Source organism: Microchirus variegatus (genome assembly GCF_963457635.1).
Source record: "Microchirus variegatus genome assembly, chromosome: 13".
Classification (NCBI taxonomy): Eukaryota; Metazoa; Chordata; class Actinopteri; order Pleuronectiformes; family Soleidae; genus Microchirus; species Microchirus variegatus.
The window spans coordinates 13,320,924-13,338,901 of NC_139814.1; the positions used below are offsets into that span (position 1 = coordinate 13,320,924).

At 40.4% G+C, this 17,978-nt stretch overlaps 3 protein-coding genes across 3 annotated transcripts; 2 read left to right on the top strand and 1 right to left on the bottom strand.

The window, feature by feature from the left end:
* Nucleotides 1-222: 222 nt before the first annotated feature.
* On the bottom strand, nucleotides 223-1,778 carry aunip (aurora kinase A and ninein interacting protein; the record flags this gene model as incomplete). Its single annotated transcript, XM_083899493.1, has 3 exons — nucleotides 223-1,235; nucleotides 1,373-1,529; nucleotides 1,686-1,778. 3 exons carry the CDS (start codon nucleotides 1,776-1,778, stop codon nucleotides 223-225), a joined length of 1,263 nt encoding a protein of 420 aa, XP_083755619.1.
* Nucleotides 1,779-2,754: 976 nt separating this feature from the next.
* On the top strand, nucleotides 2,755-6,645 carry vps28 (VPS28 subunit of ESCRT-I). The gene is made up of 10 exons (XM_083899274.1): nucleotides 2,755-2,789; nucleotides 3,892-3,954; nucleotides 4,059-4,087; nucleotides 4,253-4,290; nucleotides 4,376-4,465; nucleotides 4,578-4,683; nucleotides 4,779-4,880; nucleotides 5,212-5,265; nucleotides 5,346-5,437; nucleotides 5,544-6,645. The coding sequence occupies exons 2-10, from the start codon at nucleotides 3,915-3,917 to the stop codon at nucleotides 5,662-5,664; spliced, it is 672 nt and encodes a 223-aa protein (XP_083755400.1). The 5' UTR covers nucleotides 2,755-2,789; nucleotides 3,892-3,914; the 3' UTR covers nucleotides 5,665-6,645.
* A 2,144-nt stretch (nucleotides 6,646-8,789) lies between these two features.
* On the top strand, nucleotides 8,790-17,718 carry mapk15 (mitogen-activated protein kinase 15; the record flags this gene model as incomplete). Its single annotated transcript, XM_083899936.1, has 14 exons — nucleotides 8,790-8,879; nucleotides 10,166-10,264; nucleotides 10,428-10,457; nucleotides 11,783-11,873; nucleotides 13,689-13,819; nucleotides 14,211-14,374; nucleotides 14,465-14,604; nucleotides 14,689-14,746; nucleotides 15,715-15,852; nucleotides 16,054-16,159; nucleotides 16,282-16,600; nucleotides 16,790-16,926; nucleotides 17,243-17,395; nucleotides 17,524-17,718. 14 exons carry the CDS (start codon nucleotides 8,790-8,792, stop codon nucleotides 17,716-17,718), a joined length of 1,851 nt encoding a protein of 616 aa, XP_083756062.1.
* Between the last annotated feature and the right edge of the window lie 260 nt (nucleotides 17,719-17,978).

The window sequence follows — 17,978 nt, forward strand, 5'->3', positions numbered from 1 at the left end:
AGCATTCCCATCACAGTATCTACATGCTCTAGTTGGACAGAAAAACATTTCAACAGATGAGAAAGACACAGGAGGACAAAGAGTTTCAGTATTCATGAAGCACATTGTGGCTTATTGAAATTGATGCAGAAACACATTTTTAAAAGGGATGAAATACTTTATGTACTGTAGTAGTACAAAAAGTAGTGGACAACTCTCCATGTACAGCAAAGCCCCTGGAGTTTAAAATAAGTGTTTGATCACCATATTTCCCTGTGAATCTTGAGTAAAGAGCATTTCATCTTCCTCCTCCTCCTCCTCCACCAAAGACTTATAAGCACTAGTTCTCACAGCCCCAGTGCTGTAGTTACTCTCCTTGAGTGGACTCCTGACTTGCAGACCTCTGTGTGCGATCACCCTGAATCCCTCAGAGTCCTGGGTGAACAACATGTTCAGACTGTCCTCATCCGTGCCTTTACTTTGCTGCTTCTGTGCTTGTTTTTTGAGAGGAGAGCTACTTGGTTTTGTCTTCTTAACGTGTGACATGTCTCGCTCTTCTTTATCAGCTGCATTCCACAGTTGGTCTTTGGTGTGTTTTGGAGGTGGAGTTTTTGTTTGTGTCCATTCATGATGTGAAAGAGGTTCATTAGTAGAGAATGATGAGAGCTTCTTTGGGGACTTGGAAAAGAAATATCCATTGTTTTCTTTCTCATCCTCCAGTTGAGTAGAATGAATATGTTTTGAGGATTTTTGAGTGGAGGTCCTCCCCTTCAGCTCCAACTGAAATCCAATGGACTCCTCGTTTTGTAGGCTGCTCAGGAAAGCTGACTCGTTAAATCCCTGCTGAGTCTGGTAAGATTCACTGTCACAATATTGACTGTAGGTGAGCAGTGGATCCTGACTCCATGCTTGTGGAGGAGGCTGACTGTCATCTGCTAAAGAGGAGGTGTCTGCTAACCTTCTCTTACTCGGTGGTGGATATAACTCATCAGTCTGTGCTTCATCAAAGTGACAGAACATGTTTTGAGAGGGCATAACATTCTCTTCGCTTGGCTCCTGTGACACAGCAAACTCTGTCAGACTTTCACTTTTCCACTCCTGATCCACACCAGACTGAGAGTCAGATCTTTCGAGACATGATCCTCGTCTTCGTTTTATCCCTGATACAACAGGTGTAGATGCAGTTGAGGGAGAAGGTGAGAAGGTCTGCCCTGGATCCATGTTAGGTACTTCAGAAGCAGACTTATCACTGGGAACTGTTGGTAGAAGAAATAAGCATTTAGATGACAAAGAAATAGAAGTCTTGTGCAGATTTACCGCCTTACCTGCCGATTGTTTCAGATTACAATAATAATCCTTAAACTCTATCATCACAGCAGTTTTAGCTACTTACCTCTGGGTTGACATGTGAAAAAGGCTGATATAGAGCTCTGTTTGGTTTTTGGCATTTCCATTTTGGTCTGGGTGAAATTGAGAGCCACAGCCAAGCTGTATCCACTACCTCCAGCAAACGGGTTCAGCAACTTAGAAATGGGACGAGTGGGACGTTTCTGAAAGACGTAGAGAATGAAATATGGCAGCATGAGCGGCTTTTACTGTATCAGATCAACCATGTACAAGTTTATAACCAAATTAATTGACTGCTATATTCAGGATAAATTAAAAAGCCATTCAGTCAGAATTTAAACGACAGCTTCCACAATTACCTGTTTAGTTTTTCCTTTGAGCTGCACTGTATCCAGCCAAACACCACACTGCTCTTGCGCTTTAGTCTGTAGTGCTGGTTTAGAGGTCTTCATTGTGGGGAGTGACGAGAAGATCTAAAGTGCATTGAGTAAAAGTTATACATGTGAATATAATGAACTGGATAATAATCTGGAAACAACCATTTCAGGAGTCCTCAAGAGTAATATTTACTATGAAGATGTTTGCACAGTGTCACAGATTTGACGTGCTGAGATGATATAATATATCAGTGATAGCACACATATAATGCTGTGACACACACACACACACACACACACACACACAGTATCTCTCTTTCTCATCAGTGTCAATGTCATGTCACATACAGACACAAAATCAATCCCAAATCACATTATTACTCCATATAGAGGACATATTACCTGATACATTTGGCATTAGTTTGTAGTACATTGGTCACATGTCACACGTAAGCTATGAAAACAATGATGTTATCTTCGACTACTGAACATTAATGCAAGGATCACAAGAAGTCTGTCGAAAAATCCATCCTAAAATCAACTTCACAGCGGTCACTTGATCAACAACATAGCTCCCCTGACAAGATTGGCGCTAGCTCTACATTAGCCAACTTCACAAAAGCTAGGCTAATCTAACTCAATAATCGCACCAATATTTAGGTTTGCCATACAACACAGACTACCAGTGCTATCATTTTTAAACTCACCTCAAATCCTTGCTGTTTTCAGCTCCCTCTGCGATTACTTAAACGTATGTATTATAATTTCTCTATCTTTTTGCTGTGGGATTCTTCCTCGTTCTCGTTTGTTTGAGTCTGGCGCCTCTATGACGGGCTGCCTTTGTTGTTTGACTGTGCGGAGATGACTTGACTTGGTCAAACCTCAAAACACCAGCTGTACTGCACAACAGGTCAGTGAAAATGCAAAGTTGGAATAGATACAAAAAATAAACCCATTCTGTTTTATATCATAGTACCAATTTTTTAAAGTATTTAATTTTAGTCAGGCACACTTGACACCTAATATTTTGACGTCGGTTGGTCCTTGCATGAGGGTGTGTTTACATCACGTCAGTTTGTCGAGAGGGTGAGTTTCTAAATTTCGCCTATTTAACCCAAAGCTTGGAATATTATACAAATATCCGATCGACATGATCAATTGTTTTATGACAGTAACTGTCACTAATACAAAGTATATGTTTTAATACATTTAACACCGAGTGGTTGCTATTTCTGGTCAGTCTAATAGGAAACGCTTAGGAGCTAGCTCGGTCAGCTAAATTCAGGCTAGCTTTGTTGTCCAAAACAGGACACTGGATAGACCAGTGATATTATTTAATCGGCAAGATGTATCTATAATTCTCGATTGATCAAATCCTAATCGGATCTGTTGTGTTTTTAACTTTTAATTGTGTGTTTCTAAATTGTCATTGCTTAGTTTCTGTTGATAGTTTGACGTCAATGGAAACCCTCTTTTTGTCTGCGCTACAGTTTTGTACAGCAAAATAACAACACATACAATATGATTGCAGGTAGACAACAGCCTGTACCACCTCTAATGTGAACAAACCATAACTGAGAACGAAATTGCAATCGATGATCAGTTTCACTATCGATCCAATCTGTTGACGATTGTCTCAACTAAGCGACTCAAGTCTGGTATATTATTTGTCAGAAAATAGCTGAAAATTCCAGCTACACATTTTTTATCCTGGACTTTGACTGTTTGATTTGGTTTATTTGACATAATAAAAATACACAAACACAGTACAACAGTGTATCTTAAATATAAAACACAGAGAAATGTATTAACGAGTCAATTCTTTGGACTGAATAGATTTGATCTCACGTAGAATTCATATTCATTTCAACTGCTGCTGTATATTAAAAGGTGTTCTGCCCAGTAGTCTTAAATCTACATGGCACAATGTATGTAGTGCTGCCTCTGCTGCATGAATGTAGTAACTAATGATCAAACATTTATATTTATGCTTATTATTACTAACTACTACTACTAATTATGACTGTTGTCACTTAGTCTGAACTGTGCTAAGAAATCAGAATGGTCCAAGTGAAGGAAAAAGTGTTCAAGATTGTGCATAACCAGAATCAGTGGTGTCACTGTGTAGCTGGGAGTCATGTCACAATATTAAATCAGTTATTAGACTAATTGTTGTATCTCTCTGCAGATAAATTCTGATACATCTGCAACATGTTCCATGGGATTCCAGTTTCAGGGGGTGTAGGAGGAGGTATGACATTCAACACACTCTAACATCTATAATTTAGGTATTCAGACTGTCATCCATTCAGTAGTTAATGTCACTCAAAATATGTAAATATTTTTTTCCCTCAGCTCCGGCCAATAAACCTGAGTTGTATGAGGTAAGTTATTTTTTAATACTTGTATCACAGTTTATAATTAAAATACATGATCTTTATATGATGTGATTATTCAGTAGTGGATTTGCATTTTGTGATATAGTTGTATTTACTCTGACTCTAAACCAGACCAGAATACGTCTTTAAACACAAATCATATCTTTTCAGGAGGTGAAATTGTACAAAAATGCAAGAGAACGAGAAAAGTGAGTGTCAAATACATTTCCATTTCCCAGTCTAATCTGAACAAAGCTTTCTGCAACACGTCATTATTAACCTTCTCACCCGTAGGTATGATAACATGGCAGAGTTGTTTGCTGTTGTCAAGACCCTTCAGGCCCTGGAAAAGGCTTACATTAAAGACTGTGTGACACCTAATGAGTAAGCTATACTTATCTTTAGATGTTTTTTGTTTTTTTTAATGACTGTCAGAATATCACCTGTAACTTTGATAAAATGATTTTTGTTAAAGTGGAGTGTGTGTCTGTTCCAGGTACACTGCTTCTTGTTCCAGACTTTTGGTTCAGTATAAAGCTGCTTTCAAACAGGTGCAGGGCTCTGATGTCGGCTCTATCGATGACTTCTGCAGGAAGTACAGAGTAAGTTCTGTGTTGGAGTGCACATTGATTTTGCTCCATTTACTCCATATGATGAAATGGACTTTATTAGTAATGATAATGTTATTTTGCTCTAGCTTGACTGTCCACTTGCCATGGAAAGGATCAAAGAGGATCGGCCAATCACCATCAAGGATGACAAGGGCAATCTGAACCGCTGCATTGCAGATATTGTTTCTGTACGTCGTCTCTTGTCTTCATCTAATTAAAGAGACAGTTCAAGTTGGAGTTTTATATTGGACACGAGCCATAATAAGAACTTCTGCAGTTTTATTTTTGCTTAAATATTGTAATGTGTTAAGTGCATAAGTGGTTTTTCCACATTTGGCTCCTTATCTATTCAGTCATTGATAAACGTGAGTGTGTGTTGCCAGCTGTGTCCACTGCCAATTATAATGAGACAGTCAGTAGACAGGGAAAGTATAATACTAGCAAAGACTGTGTAAAATTTAAAATATGTTTATGTTGTCTCATTGTGTTTCACATTCTCTTATGTTTTCTAATCCTTAGCTTTTCATCACTGTGATGGACAAACTGAGACTGGAAATCAGGGCCATGGATGAGGTAAAAGGAAAAAGAATTCGGAGTATTGGTAGACATGGTATAACAGCAATTTTCTTGACACATCTTATCTGTTGATCCAGATCCAGCCAGACCTGAGGGAGCTGATGGAGACCATGAACAGAATGAGCAACATGCCTCCAGATTCAGAGGCTAAGGACAAAGTCAGCCTCTGGTTAGTAACACTGCTGTGTCAACCAGCTTTTATGTAGATATTCTTTGTTGTTCAACACTTACCATGTGTTTTGTCATTGCCATCTCTTTTGATCTTTTCTCTTCAGGTTGACCACCCTCAGCAGCATGTCTGCCTCAGATGAACTGGATGACAATCAGGTGCGCCAGATGCTGTTTGACCTGGAGTCAGCCTACAATGCCTTCAACCGCTTCCTGCACTCCTCTTAAAACATCTCTCTGTCTCTGTGTCTGAAAGTCTGACTATAATACCCACTAGTTTTAAAACAAACACTCTTCTCTCCCCAAGTGGTTTTTGGAAGGGAGAGGAATTCTTTCAGGGGACAGACTTTCTCTCTACTGCTTCTCCAATCCTTTCCCTTTGTCCTTATTTATGTTATCTAACCCTCATAAACTCCACCACCTCTAGAGTGTACTCCCATTATTTTTGGTACATCATTCTGCTTGCAGCCTGGCTCTGTCAGTGCTTTGAGAGTCTCCATCAGCTTTTTATTAAAATCAGATTAAACCACTCGCTGTTTATATGTGATTTTCACAAAACAGTTTACTCCCAGCTTTATACTGTAATTTCAAAAAAGAGGTATAATTTTACACTTGGGTTTTTTCAGAGCACCAACACAGAGAATACAAGAATCAGTTATATTTGACAAACTCTGCACAAAAAAGGTTGCGACAGCCAAAATATTTGTATTATCGGAAATAATAGCTATTATTTTTTGGTACCCAAATTGTATCCACTATTTGCCACCTGGGGACATTTTTTGTTCTGTGTATGATAATTGTTTTCTATGACAAGTTTCTACTAGAATTGAGCAGTTCTGTAACATTATATCTGAAAGTTAACTGACAAAAAGAAGCTGAATTATTTTTGGGGAGACTCTTAAGATTATTAGACTACATTTCACATTAATCAGTATATTAAATAAATAGGTGGAAGGAAATGGTTTTGCTTATTTGTCTACACTTTGTCTTCTGTTAACATGCTAAATCTATATTTCACGTAGAAGTGAAGGTTTGGTCGCATTAAGTGGGCAAACAAGAGGTCGATACCCGCCCTCCTTATTTTGCGCACTAACTGTGTTTCAGCCCTCAAACCTGTTAGGGAAACATTTATTAAGATTTATCATTGTAAATAATAGTTTTGATTTTTAAATACAAGCATGTAACATCTTTTTAGAAATAAATGTGAAAAGTCTACCTCTTAAGTTTGTCTGTTCATTGTGTGAACAATTGAAACCGGCAAACAGTCGGCACATGACAGTGGAATGTCTCCTCGAGCCGAAATGCTTTTCTGCTCATCTCTGACCGGGGCCACCTGGGAAATCTCGGGTCGATCACATGACTTAAGATCTGTAGTAGTGGGTGGAGCGGAGACGCGTCAGAGTGTCATTGCATTTACGCTTCTCTGACCACCTCCTGAAGTGGTTTGGCAGCTTGGGTAATCCTCATGTATTAATGTGTGCTTATGCCTGTACTTACAAAAGGGGGCCATTGAGAAACTATGAATATTCAATAATTAAATCCATATGCAGCAAATGCACCTCAAAAGCCATGTTTCCATCATGGTACAGTTCAGTTTGGTACATGGTAGCACCAGCAAGATACATATAGAGCAGGGGTCTCAAACTCAAATGACCTGGGGGCCAATGCGCATCTATTGTGGTCAAGAGGGGGCCAGCCTAGAGAGAAAAAACTGGGGAAAAAAATATATTACATCATGATATCACACGTATACTTATTATTACTATTTATGATGCAAAAGTATTATTATTAATATCAAAAACAGAAATGTATTTGAAATTACATAAATAATAGTGTCGACAACTGTTATTAAATCCGTACCAGGAGCCGGTCCTGTGGCAGGAGCCATTTGTGGCTCGGGCCCTAACAAGTGTATTTATATAATTGAATATGATACATTTAAAGGTGCATTATGTAATAAATCTGAAGCAACTGGCTATAAAATCCTTTCTATAAAAACAGAGACTCAGGAATAATGTTCATATAACAAACTGAACTCACCAACAACAACAGTACAGCCAAAATATTTGCATTAAAAAATATATTTTTCAGACTGCAAATCATCTTTATGTTTTGAAATCATGTTTTGGCATGTGGCGCCACCTACCGCCGTCTACCAATCATTGCAGTCAGTTGAGTCTCAGCTGCCGAGCAACCACGGGTTGCCAGTTACGTTCAGAAAACACTTTCACATTCTTACATATGGCACCTTTAATAATGGGATACTTATGACCAAATGTCTTATAATTACTGTTATAAAAAACACTGCTAGCAAACATATATTCTATCACCTCGCTGGCAGCTGTGCCTCAGCTACACAGTAAAAGACGGTGAGGTTGTGGGCCATGTTTTCATTATAACATGAGTGGGGGGCCACCTTTAATCGATTGTGGGGGCCTCCAATTTGAGACCCCTGATATAGAGTGACATAACAAACAACGACATTGAACGCAACTCAACAGACAACAGCGTAGCAGCTCGTTTTTTTTCTGCTTGGTTTGTGACTGTGGGTGGAGCGAGTATGTCGTGGGTCTCGCTCCACCTGTACTGTAAATACCATATTACTCTGGAACCCAAAGTGAATAATACTGAAAAATGGAACGGTAGGAGCCAGTTATTTTGGTTATTTTGGTGGCAACGCAAAAAAACAAACATGTAGGTGACCCGTTTGAGTTTGCCCTGGGCACCATAATACAAGCTAGAACCGCCTCTGGAGCTGACAGCCGTGTCAGACGTGGCGCCTCTGCCTCAAACAGCTACTTCAGAAAACCGGAGCGCTCACTATAATGTGTTTTATTTACAGTCTATAGTCAACGCCACGTGGTTTTGTTCACAACAACCCGTGTGTGCGCTTCTGTTGACACTCATTCACGTTCTCACAGAGCCGCAGTTACCTTCATAACATAACTTCCGTGTGTGAGTGTTTGCGCGGCGGCTCCTTTAAGAAGCAGGCAGCTGTGAAGTCGTTACCAAGACGACACAAAAATGACAAAACTCCTCGGGCTCGTGTGCGCGCAGCAGCAGCAGTGAGCGAGTAATATCCAAACATGCAGCCAAAATTGGCAGTGACCACTTAGAGTACGAGTTCAACGAGTTTAAATTCCAGCAACTAAACGGAAGTGGGGAAACAAAAGTCACCTGCTGCTCCTCGACTGACACTGACTCTGAACAACAACATACAACGCGACTCAGCGAACAAACTGGACATTATCATCATCATCATCGCAGCAGTGGTGACTGTCATCCCTCAGGAATAATCCTGAGATTATGGTGCTGGGTGTTTCTGCATGACAAGGCGAAGGAGCTGCTGAAAGATGAGTCAAAAATATGAGTCGACAAACGTGTCTGAGATGGAGGAACACATTTCACAAAAGTATGAAATCAAGAGGAGACTTGGGAAGGGGGTGAGTGACTCCCTTTATTATTCTTGTGTTGTTATTTACAACACACACACACACACACACACACACACACACAGACAACTTTTAAGTTTCATTTTCATTTCAGTTTTTAAGTTTAGTTTCATGATGGTGAAACTTAACTTGTGCATTCACGTTGACCACATTTTTAAGTCCCCGTGTACAGTCTGTCAAGACATTCCTGAAATGCTCCAGGCTTAAAGTCCTAATACCATTGTTGTAATGAAGGGCTTTACTTGCTTTGGCAGGACAGACTTTTTTTTCTTTCTTTGCAGATCAGCTGATGTGTGATGATACTTGTTCCCTCTGGAGTCCAACCCCTTTGTTTTTCTCAACACTGACAGTGCAGCAGCTTCTCCACAGGACTAAAAACAGCCTGGTGATCTTTCCACACAGTGTCCACAGAGACACTGAGGCCACATAGACCGTTCACATCGGGTTAACTAGGGCCTACTGTACCTGAGGGCGGGTTTGACTCAGGTTACACAGCTGTTCAACCTGTCCACTGTTGACTAATGGGGTGATGGTATCACTTCAGACAACACCACACACAGCACTGCAATAAACAGCTTTCAAAAGTCATGTCTCTTGACTCTGATGCTCTGACTATGACTCAACAGCCAATTATCAGCTCCATTTTCTCATCATGGCCTGTCATGGAAATCAAGTTATATGAGCTGCAACTAACGATTATTTTCATAATCGAGTAATCGTTTGGTCCGTAAAATATCAGAAAAAGTAAAAAAAAAAAAAAAAAAAAAAGTTGATCGGCGTTTGTCAAACCTGGAAATGATGAAATGTCTTGTTTTGTACACAAACCAAAATGAGTCAGTGTTTAAGATGCTGAAACGATCGGAAATCTTGTTTTAATCATGAAAACAGCTTCAAACGGATTCATCGATGATCAAATGAGTTGACGATTCATTTAGTGATCGATTAATAATCGAGTCATAGTTTCACCTCTAATCAACAGTGACTTTTAAAAAGCAAAATACCAAACACTTCCTCTACGATATTCCTCTCAGAGTATAGACTAATCAAATCAGTTTTATTCATATAGCGCCAAGTCACAATAAACATTATCTAAAGGCACTTGACATAATATCAGAAAGAAACCCAACTGTTCACACAATGAACAAGTAAAAACATCCATAACAGATTTAGTAGATCATCTGTATTTTCTAAAATCTTTGCTCTTGCTCTTACCATGTTAACACGCTGCTTTTAAAACAATGTTAAGTCCCTAACTTTGATTTCTTTATCTGTCTCAGGCCTACGGCATCGTGTGGAAAGCATTTGACAGACAGACCGGGGAGATTGTGGCTGTGAAGAAGATCTTTGACGCCTTCAGGAACAGAACAGATGCTCAGGTGTGCACTGGCTCACACTGTGTGACCTTTCGTCTTTGATCATGTTTACGGTCTACAAAAAAATAAAATAAAACATGAGTGTCACCTGTGTCAGTAGACAGACTTAGTTAGTTAATGATTAATCATCAAGTTCATGTTCTGTCCATTTCTGTTTGTTTTGCAGCGGACGTTCAGGGAGATCATGTTCCTTCAGGTAACAGTGACAGCCGTGTTTCAGTCCGATGCATGTTTACGAAAATGGTCCCATCATTTCTGTCTTTCTATAATGTACTAACTGTGTGTCTGAGAACGCTGCTTCTTACTCTTCTGTCACATTGAACGCAACTCAACAGACAACAGCGTAGCAGCTCGTTTTTTTTCTGCTTGGTTTGTGACTGTTTCAACAAGACGTACAGGTGGAGCGAGACCCACGAGATACAAAGGTATGTCGTGGGTCTCGCTCCACCTGTACTGTAGATACCATATTACTCTGGAACCCAAAGTGAATGATACTGAAAAATGGAAAGGTAGGAGCCAGTTATTTTGGTTATTTTGGTGGCAACGAAACAAACATGTAGGTCACATGTGTCAAACTCAAGGCCCGGGGGCCAGATGTGGCCCGCCACCTCATTTTATGTGGCCCGCGAGTGATTAATTGGTCTTAAAAATCTGTGTTAAAATAGGTTCTATGCTGCTTTAAGGCGTGCGTTGACCATAAACTACATTTCCCACATTGCATGGCGATTGCGTTACCCGCAAAGTGACGGCATCCCGCCACTAGATGGCAGTGTATCGTTGCATATGCATCACGCGACGAGTGAAATTGAGATTGAGACCGCGATCGCGGCAGAACGTGTTCACGAAAGCCACCAAAAACCACGAGGCAGCGAAAGCTAGCTTTACATCTATAATGCAGCATATTTGTAACTTGAATAAGTAAGAAATACAGAAAGTTATTTAGCAATAGGTTACAGAGTAGTTACCTTTAGTTTACATTATATTTGGTTACATTTAGTTACATTTATTCTGTATGACAGTTACATCTGGCCCTTTGAGGGTCACCATTATGCTGATGTGGCCCTCAGTGAAAATGAGTTTGACACCCCTGATGTAGGTGACCAGTTTGAGTTTGCCCTGGGCACCATAATACAAGCTAGAACCGCCTCTGGAGCTGACAGCCGTGTCAGACGTGGCGCCTCTGCCTCAAACAGCTACTTCAGAAAACCGGAGCGCTCACTATAATGTGTTTTATTTACAGTCTATAGTCAACGCCACGTGGTTTTGTTCACAATAACCCGTGTGTTCACCGAGTGAACAACAGCAATCTGCCTTGAACCATGACCTTGAATGGTGCTACTGCGCCCAATCAGCTGTTTTCAACCCTCAGTGAAACTCTAGTGTTGTGGTCATGGGTTTTATTCGTGACCATTATGTAACCTCTGCTGGACCTGACTCTGTTCTTTACTCAACCTTATCACAACACGCCACAGTGTGCGCTCTGTCACTCACGGCCTTTTTTCTCCCCCCCCCTTTATGCAGGAGTTTGGAGATCACCCCAACATTGTCAAACTTCTAAATGTCATCCGAGCACAGAACGATAAAGACATTTACCTCATTTTTGAATATATGGGTGAGTGCTGCTCGACATGCAGAGCTTTTTTACACACACTGCTGGAACAAATGATCAGCGTCCGTGGTTCAGTTCAACTCCGTACTGTACTGAAAAAGGCCAAGGAGTGCATGTGTGTGCAGTCTTGTATAGAGTACTTGAGTACTTGAGGGATACTTGAGTAAAATGCAACAGCGGCCCGTGGCCATGTTATTTTACATGACTTCTTGAAACACTACGAAAATGAAACAAAAACTATTATACAGCGACTAGACAATGCAGGAGCACATAATATGTATAAAAAAGTGGATTTTGGGTTATATATATAACCCATAAATACTACACAGTGTCCCTTTAAGTATCAGAGTTAGGATTGAGCCATGGCGGCTCAGTGCTAGGGCGAGTTGTCTTTCAACTGGAAGGTTGTGGGTTAAATTCCTGACTTTGCTACACTCTTAGAAATAAGGGTTCCAAAAGGGTCATTCCACAAGGGCTGAGGTTTTACCTGGAACCATTTGCTTCTGAAAAACCGGGTTCTTGGTTAACACCGATGGTTCCAGTAAGAACCATTTTGATCCAGAGGACCTTTATAAAAAGGTTCTACCTGGAGCCAAAAAGGGTCCTCCTATGAGGACAAGCTGAAGAACCTTATATTGTTCTACTGAGCACTTTTATTTCTAAGAGTATAGTACTAAAAAGTTGCAGCCTATGAGTGGGTATGAATAAGATGTGTGATACCGACCATGACCAACTCTTGTTCTTCTGATTTTATTTGGTCGTAACGAGTAGCAAAGATTTTTAGAGGAAATGTAGTGGAGTCACCTACAAGTTGCTAGAAATACAAATAACGAAGTAAAGTACAGATAGGTGAACTTACTTGAACTACTTATGCACAGTAACAAAGTATGGTAACACTTTAGATTAGGGAACATATTCACCATTAACTAGGTGCTTACTAACATGCATATAAGTAACATACTAGCCCTTTATTAGTAAATATTAAAGGTGCCATATGTAAGAATGTGGACAAAAACAGTTACTACATTCAAATTCAAAATACCGAGGTCTTTTAGGTTTAGTTTTCTGCAGAACTGGCAACCCGTGGTTGCTCGGCAGCTGAGACTGCAATGATTGGTAGACGGCGTTAGGTGGCGCCACATGCCAAAGCATGATTTCAAAACATAAACAATGATTTGCAGTCTGCAAAAAAATGTTTTTAATGCAAATATTTTGGCTGTACTGTTGTTGTTGGTGAGTTCAGTTTGTTATATGAACATTATTCCTGAGTCTCTGTGACATATTAGGAGGATTTTATGGCCAGTTGCTTTAGATTTATTACATAATGCACCTTTAAGCACGTATTTACACCTTATGTAGGAAAAATCTTGATTCATGTTGTAACAGAGGTAGAATAAGGTTATGTAGAATAAGGTGTTAATACATACTTAATGATTACTTATAAAGGGCTAGTATGCAACTTATATGCATGTTAGTAAGCACCTAGTTAATGGTGAATATGTGTTCCCTAATCTAAAATGTTACCCAGAGTATTTGTACTTTGTTGCATTACAACACTGTGTGTGTGTGTGTTTGTGTAAAACTGTGGTCAGAGAGGCTTCTGCTTCTCTTGGCTCCGTGCTCTGTGTTACTGCTGAGTCCACACACTGGGCCTCCTCCTGTCTGCAGTCTAATCCACGGGTGCACACCAGCATCCCAGCACAGACCTCCACTGTGTCCCTCTGACACTGTGTTTTCTTGCTGGAGGTGAATTACAGTCCAAGTCGTTGTTGTTTGACATGAATGTGGCAATAAAACCGGATCTCTGCTTCGATCCAGACTCTGACCTGCACGGAGTGATAAAGAAAGGCACCCTACTGAAGGACGTCCATAAACGATATGTGATGTACCAGCTCTTCAAGGCCATCAAATACCTGCACTCGGGAAACGTTATCCACAGGGACCAAAAGGTTTGTCAGTGCATTAGTAAATATCATAGTTTTATCTTTTATTTCACTAGGAAGTAACACTGAGATTAAAACTATTTTACAAGTGAGACCCCAGCCAAGACAAAGTAGCATCATGCATGCAACTAATTACAGTAGTACAGATGAAGACTTAAGTGCAATGCAGCAATAATAAGGCATTCATTGACCAATAACCAATAACCAATAACCACTTAAGTTATTCTGCATACACATATTATGTCATATACAGATAGAAGTAAGGGTATTCAATTCAAAATACTGTGTTTATACTCTTCTACTACTACTTACTCACATGACCTTGGATAGATCTGTGAAAATCAAACCATGACTGTGCTCATGACGACTGTTTCTCTCTTGCCTGTGTTTCCCACAGCCGTCCAACGTGCTGCTGGACACCGACTGCGTCGTCAAGCTGTGCGATTTCGGCTTGGCCAGATCGCTCAATCAGATCCAAGAGGACAGCGGGAATCCTGCGCTCACAGAGTATGTGGCGACGCGGTGGTACCGGGCTCCTGAGATCCTGCTGGGCTCCACAAGGTATTAACCGATGGTTTAAAGTTGCTTTTTTTTAAATGTATGTCAAATCTGTGTCACTCGAATGTAAAGGCAGTTTCATCTTGTCCACAGGTACACCAAAGGAGTCGACATGTGGAGCCTTGGCTGTATCCTCGGAGAGATGCTGCTTGGTAAAGCCTTGTTCCCCGGGACATCCACCATCAACCAGATAGAGAAGATCATGAGCGCCATACCACACCCCAGCCCAGAAGGTGACAAAAAAAACACAACTTATTTGATCTTAACTTAATACTGTGCCTTTACTTTGGATTAATTAAATGCTTTTCAATTTTCAGATATTCTTGCAATCAAGTCTGAATATGGATCCTCTGTCATCCAGAGAATGCTGCTGAAGTAAGGAAGAAGTCTTTTAGACTTTTATGTTGTGGAAATCCTCACTTTTTAACAAAGCATATGTGTTTGAATAAAAGTAACCAATCTATACTGTATATAAATGCATGAGTGTGCACATGCATGACCTCAGTCTGACCTTGTCGCTCCTGGTGCAGAAAAAATTAGTTCAGCCGGTGACAAAAACAAATCTGTTCAACCTCCACTGGGATGGACTATTTTCAGAGACTGCAGGTAGAGGTAGGGCTCATTACTCGCTAACAATGCAGGAGCAGTGGTGATCGCACAGATGCAATTACACAGCAGTGACAAAGCAAAATCACCCACAAAGCAACGGCTCCTCAAACCCACCATATATAAGTGGTAAAGGCTCGATTTGATATTTGTTGTAAAAGTGTATATTTGAGCAAGCGGCGGGAGTCAAATCATCTACTTGGACTTATATATGTATATGTACTGTCAAAGGAATCACATTATTTCTCATAATACTATGCTGTTTCTAGTTAAATCAAAATTTGGCTTCATATTAACAGATTTTTGGTTTCATATTAACCAAATTTGGCCTCACTTTTACTTCATGTTTTTTTTCCCCGTTATGTAATTTAAAGGTGCCAAACATGAGAATGTGGCCAAAAACGGTTACTACACGCAAATTCAAAATACAGAGGTCTTTTAGGTTTCGTTTTCTCCGCCATTGTAGCACAGATGTAACTGGTAACCTGTGGGTAGACGGCGGTAGGTGGCGCCACATGTCAAAACATGATTTCAAAACATTAACATGATTTGCAGTCTGCAAAAGATTTTTTTTTAATACAAATATCTTGGCTGTACTGTTGTTGTTGGTGAGTTCAGTTTGTTATATGAACATTATTCCTGAGTCTCCTGAGACATATTAGGAGGATTTTATGGCCATTTGCTTTAGATTCATTACATAATGCACCTTTAAATTTCACCTTTCCTCTCTTTGACAGACCTCAGGTGCCTCTAGAAGATCTTGTCCAGCCGTCTGTGCCTCCTGACGCACTGGACCTACTGAAGGGTTTGCTCGTCTTCAACCCAGACAAGCGACTTACTGCTGAGCAAGCACTCCAACACCCATATGTATCCAGGTATTATGGAGTATACTGTACATTCAAACTAGGGTCACATGTTCTAGGATTTAGACCTTCCTTTGCCCAATCGGAACAGTTAGAATGCCTTTTCCTGCCAGTGCCGGATCAAGATCAGAGACGTCATTACATTTGTATTGTTGAGTTTTCTTTTATTTGACCCTATTGCAGTTTTATTTATTTCTCTTTTCTGCCCTGGAGGTTCCATAATCCAACCAAGGAGCCGTGTCTTCACTATGATGTTGTGCTGCCGGTGGACGATGATGTGCAATTATCCGTGGTTCAGTACCGCAACAAACTTTATGAGGTACAGAATGTGCCACAAATGTTCAGAGAGGGACCATTAACCTCATTTTTACACAACCTATCATTATTACATAATGGTTCCATAAGGACACTGATTAAACGTGGTCTCTCTTTTACTTGTAGATGATGCTGGAGAGGAGAACGAATCAGGGAACGCTTAGACTGATCCCAGAGAAGGACAAAGACTGCATCAGCAGCAGGGAGAAGCCCAGTGTGAAGGAGAAAGCAGAGACGGGCCCAGTGTCAGAGAACAACAATGACGACAATGAGGGGAAAGCACAGCACGGAAAGACTGAGGAGAAAAACCACGTGCCATTGCAGACGAGTGTCACAAAACCCGAGCCTGTGAATGTGTCCACCTCGTCTGCTGTGGAGAAGACGAGTCCAGTAGTGAGCCCTGCTTTGAGAAAAACTACATATAATCCCATCACACACGCCCTAAGTATGTTTGACTGTATCTGTTCAGTTGCTTAAAAATGTCATTAACCTGCCATAGATTCACACCGTCGCAGTCAAATTTGAACAATGCAGCTATCTATGTAAATTTCCCCACCGTGGGACTAATGAAGGACTATCTTATCTTATTTACGTTAATATAAATGTGTCATTTTCTTCTTCTTTTTTTCTTCAGATGAATTTGTGAGGAGTCCAGTTGGATCTCATTCATGTTACCAGTCCTCTGCAGCCAGCAGGAAACTTTCAGGACAAACCAGTAATGGCAATGCAACAACATCACCAACAGAGGGCGCCAATGCCAATGCCAATACGGTAAGCACCAGACCACACTTATAGATAGATAGATAGATAGATAGATAGATAGATAGATAGATAGATAGATAGATAGATAGATAGATAGATAGATAGATAGATAGATAGATAGATAGATAGATAGATAGATAGATAGATAGATAGATAGATAGATAGATAGATAGATAGATAGATAGAAAAGTGCTAGACCCTTTTGGAACCCTTAGTTATTTCTAAGAGTGTAGATAGATTTCTTCTTGATGACGTCTACTCTTTACCACTCTACCCTTCCTGTGTTCTTACTCTGTCTTTTCTCTCTTCTTTCATCTTTCATCAGTCCATGGACCAGATTCTTCAGCGTGGTCGCTCAGCACCTGTGGCTCATAACCGTTCTTTCTCCCTGACCCTAAACCAGACGCAGAACAACCCGCTTGTACGCAAGGATGAGCCACCGCTGTCCTCCGGACTACATGTTACATCTGCACGCCTGGTCAGTTTGCTGCATCTCAGGACGTGCAAAATATGAATCTGTGTCTGGATTTGCACACATTTTAAAATACTGAATGCATGAAAATACACTAATGTTTTCAAAGAGTTTTTTTCTCTATGTCCATGCAGAACCAGCGGGCCAACCCTCAGGTTCGTGAGGCTCGTCCCCCACCGCGATTCAGCAAGAAAGTATTTCAGAGTAACTGTAACGTGGCGGCTGCGGGTGATCCTCGAGCCAAACTTGGTAGTTATGCCCAGGCCTACGGGACAATCAATAAGACTGAACTGGACAATCTGTTGCGAAGTCGTCCTTGCAACCAGTAGCTGCTGTGATGTCAGTGGCACAACAATGTTTGTCTTGTGTTAGAAAGATATAACTGAAAATAATAAATGTTGTAAAAAAAAAAGAGAAAATACTAGGGCTATTAGGTCCTATGTGTAAACATGGATGTCCATTCTCTGTCTGTGACAGTGAATAAATATTTGTACAATACAAAATAAAGTTGGGTGTGTAATTTACCGACTGAATTATAGTGGTAACTGCATGTTAAATCAGTGCCAAATTTGGTATCTGAAGGTGCCTA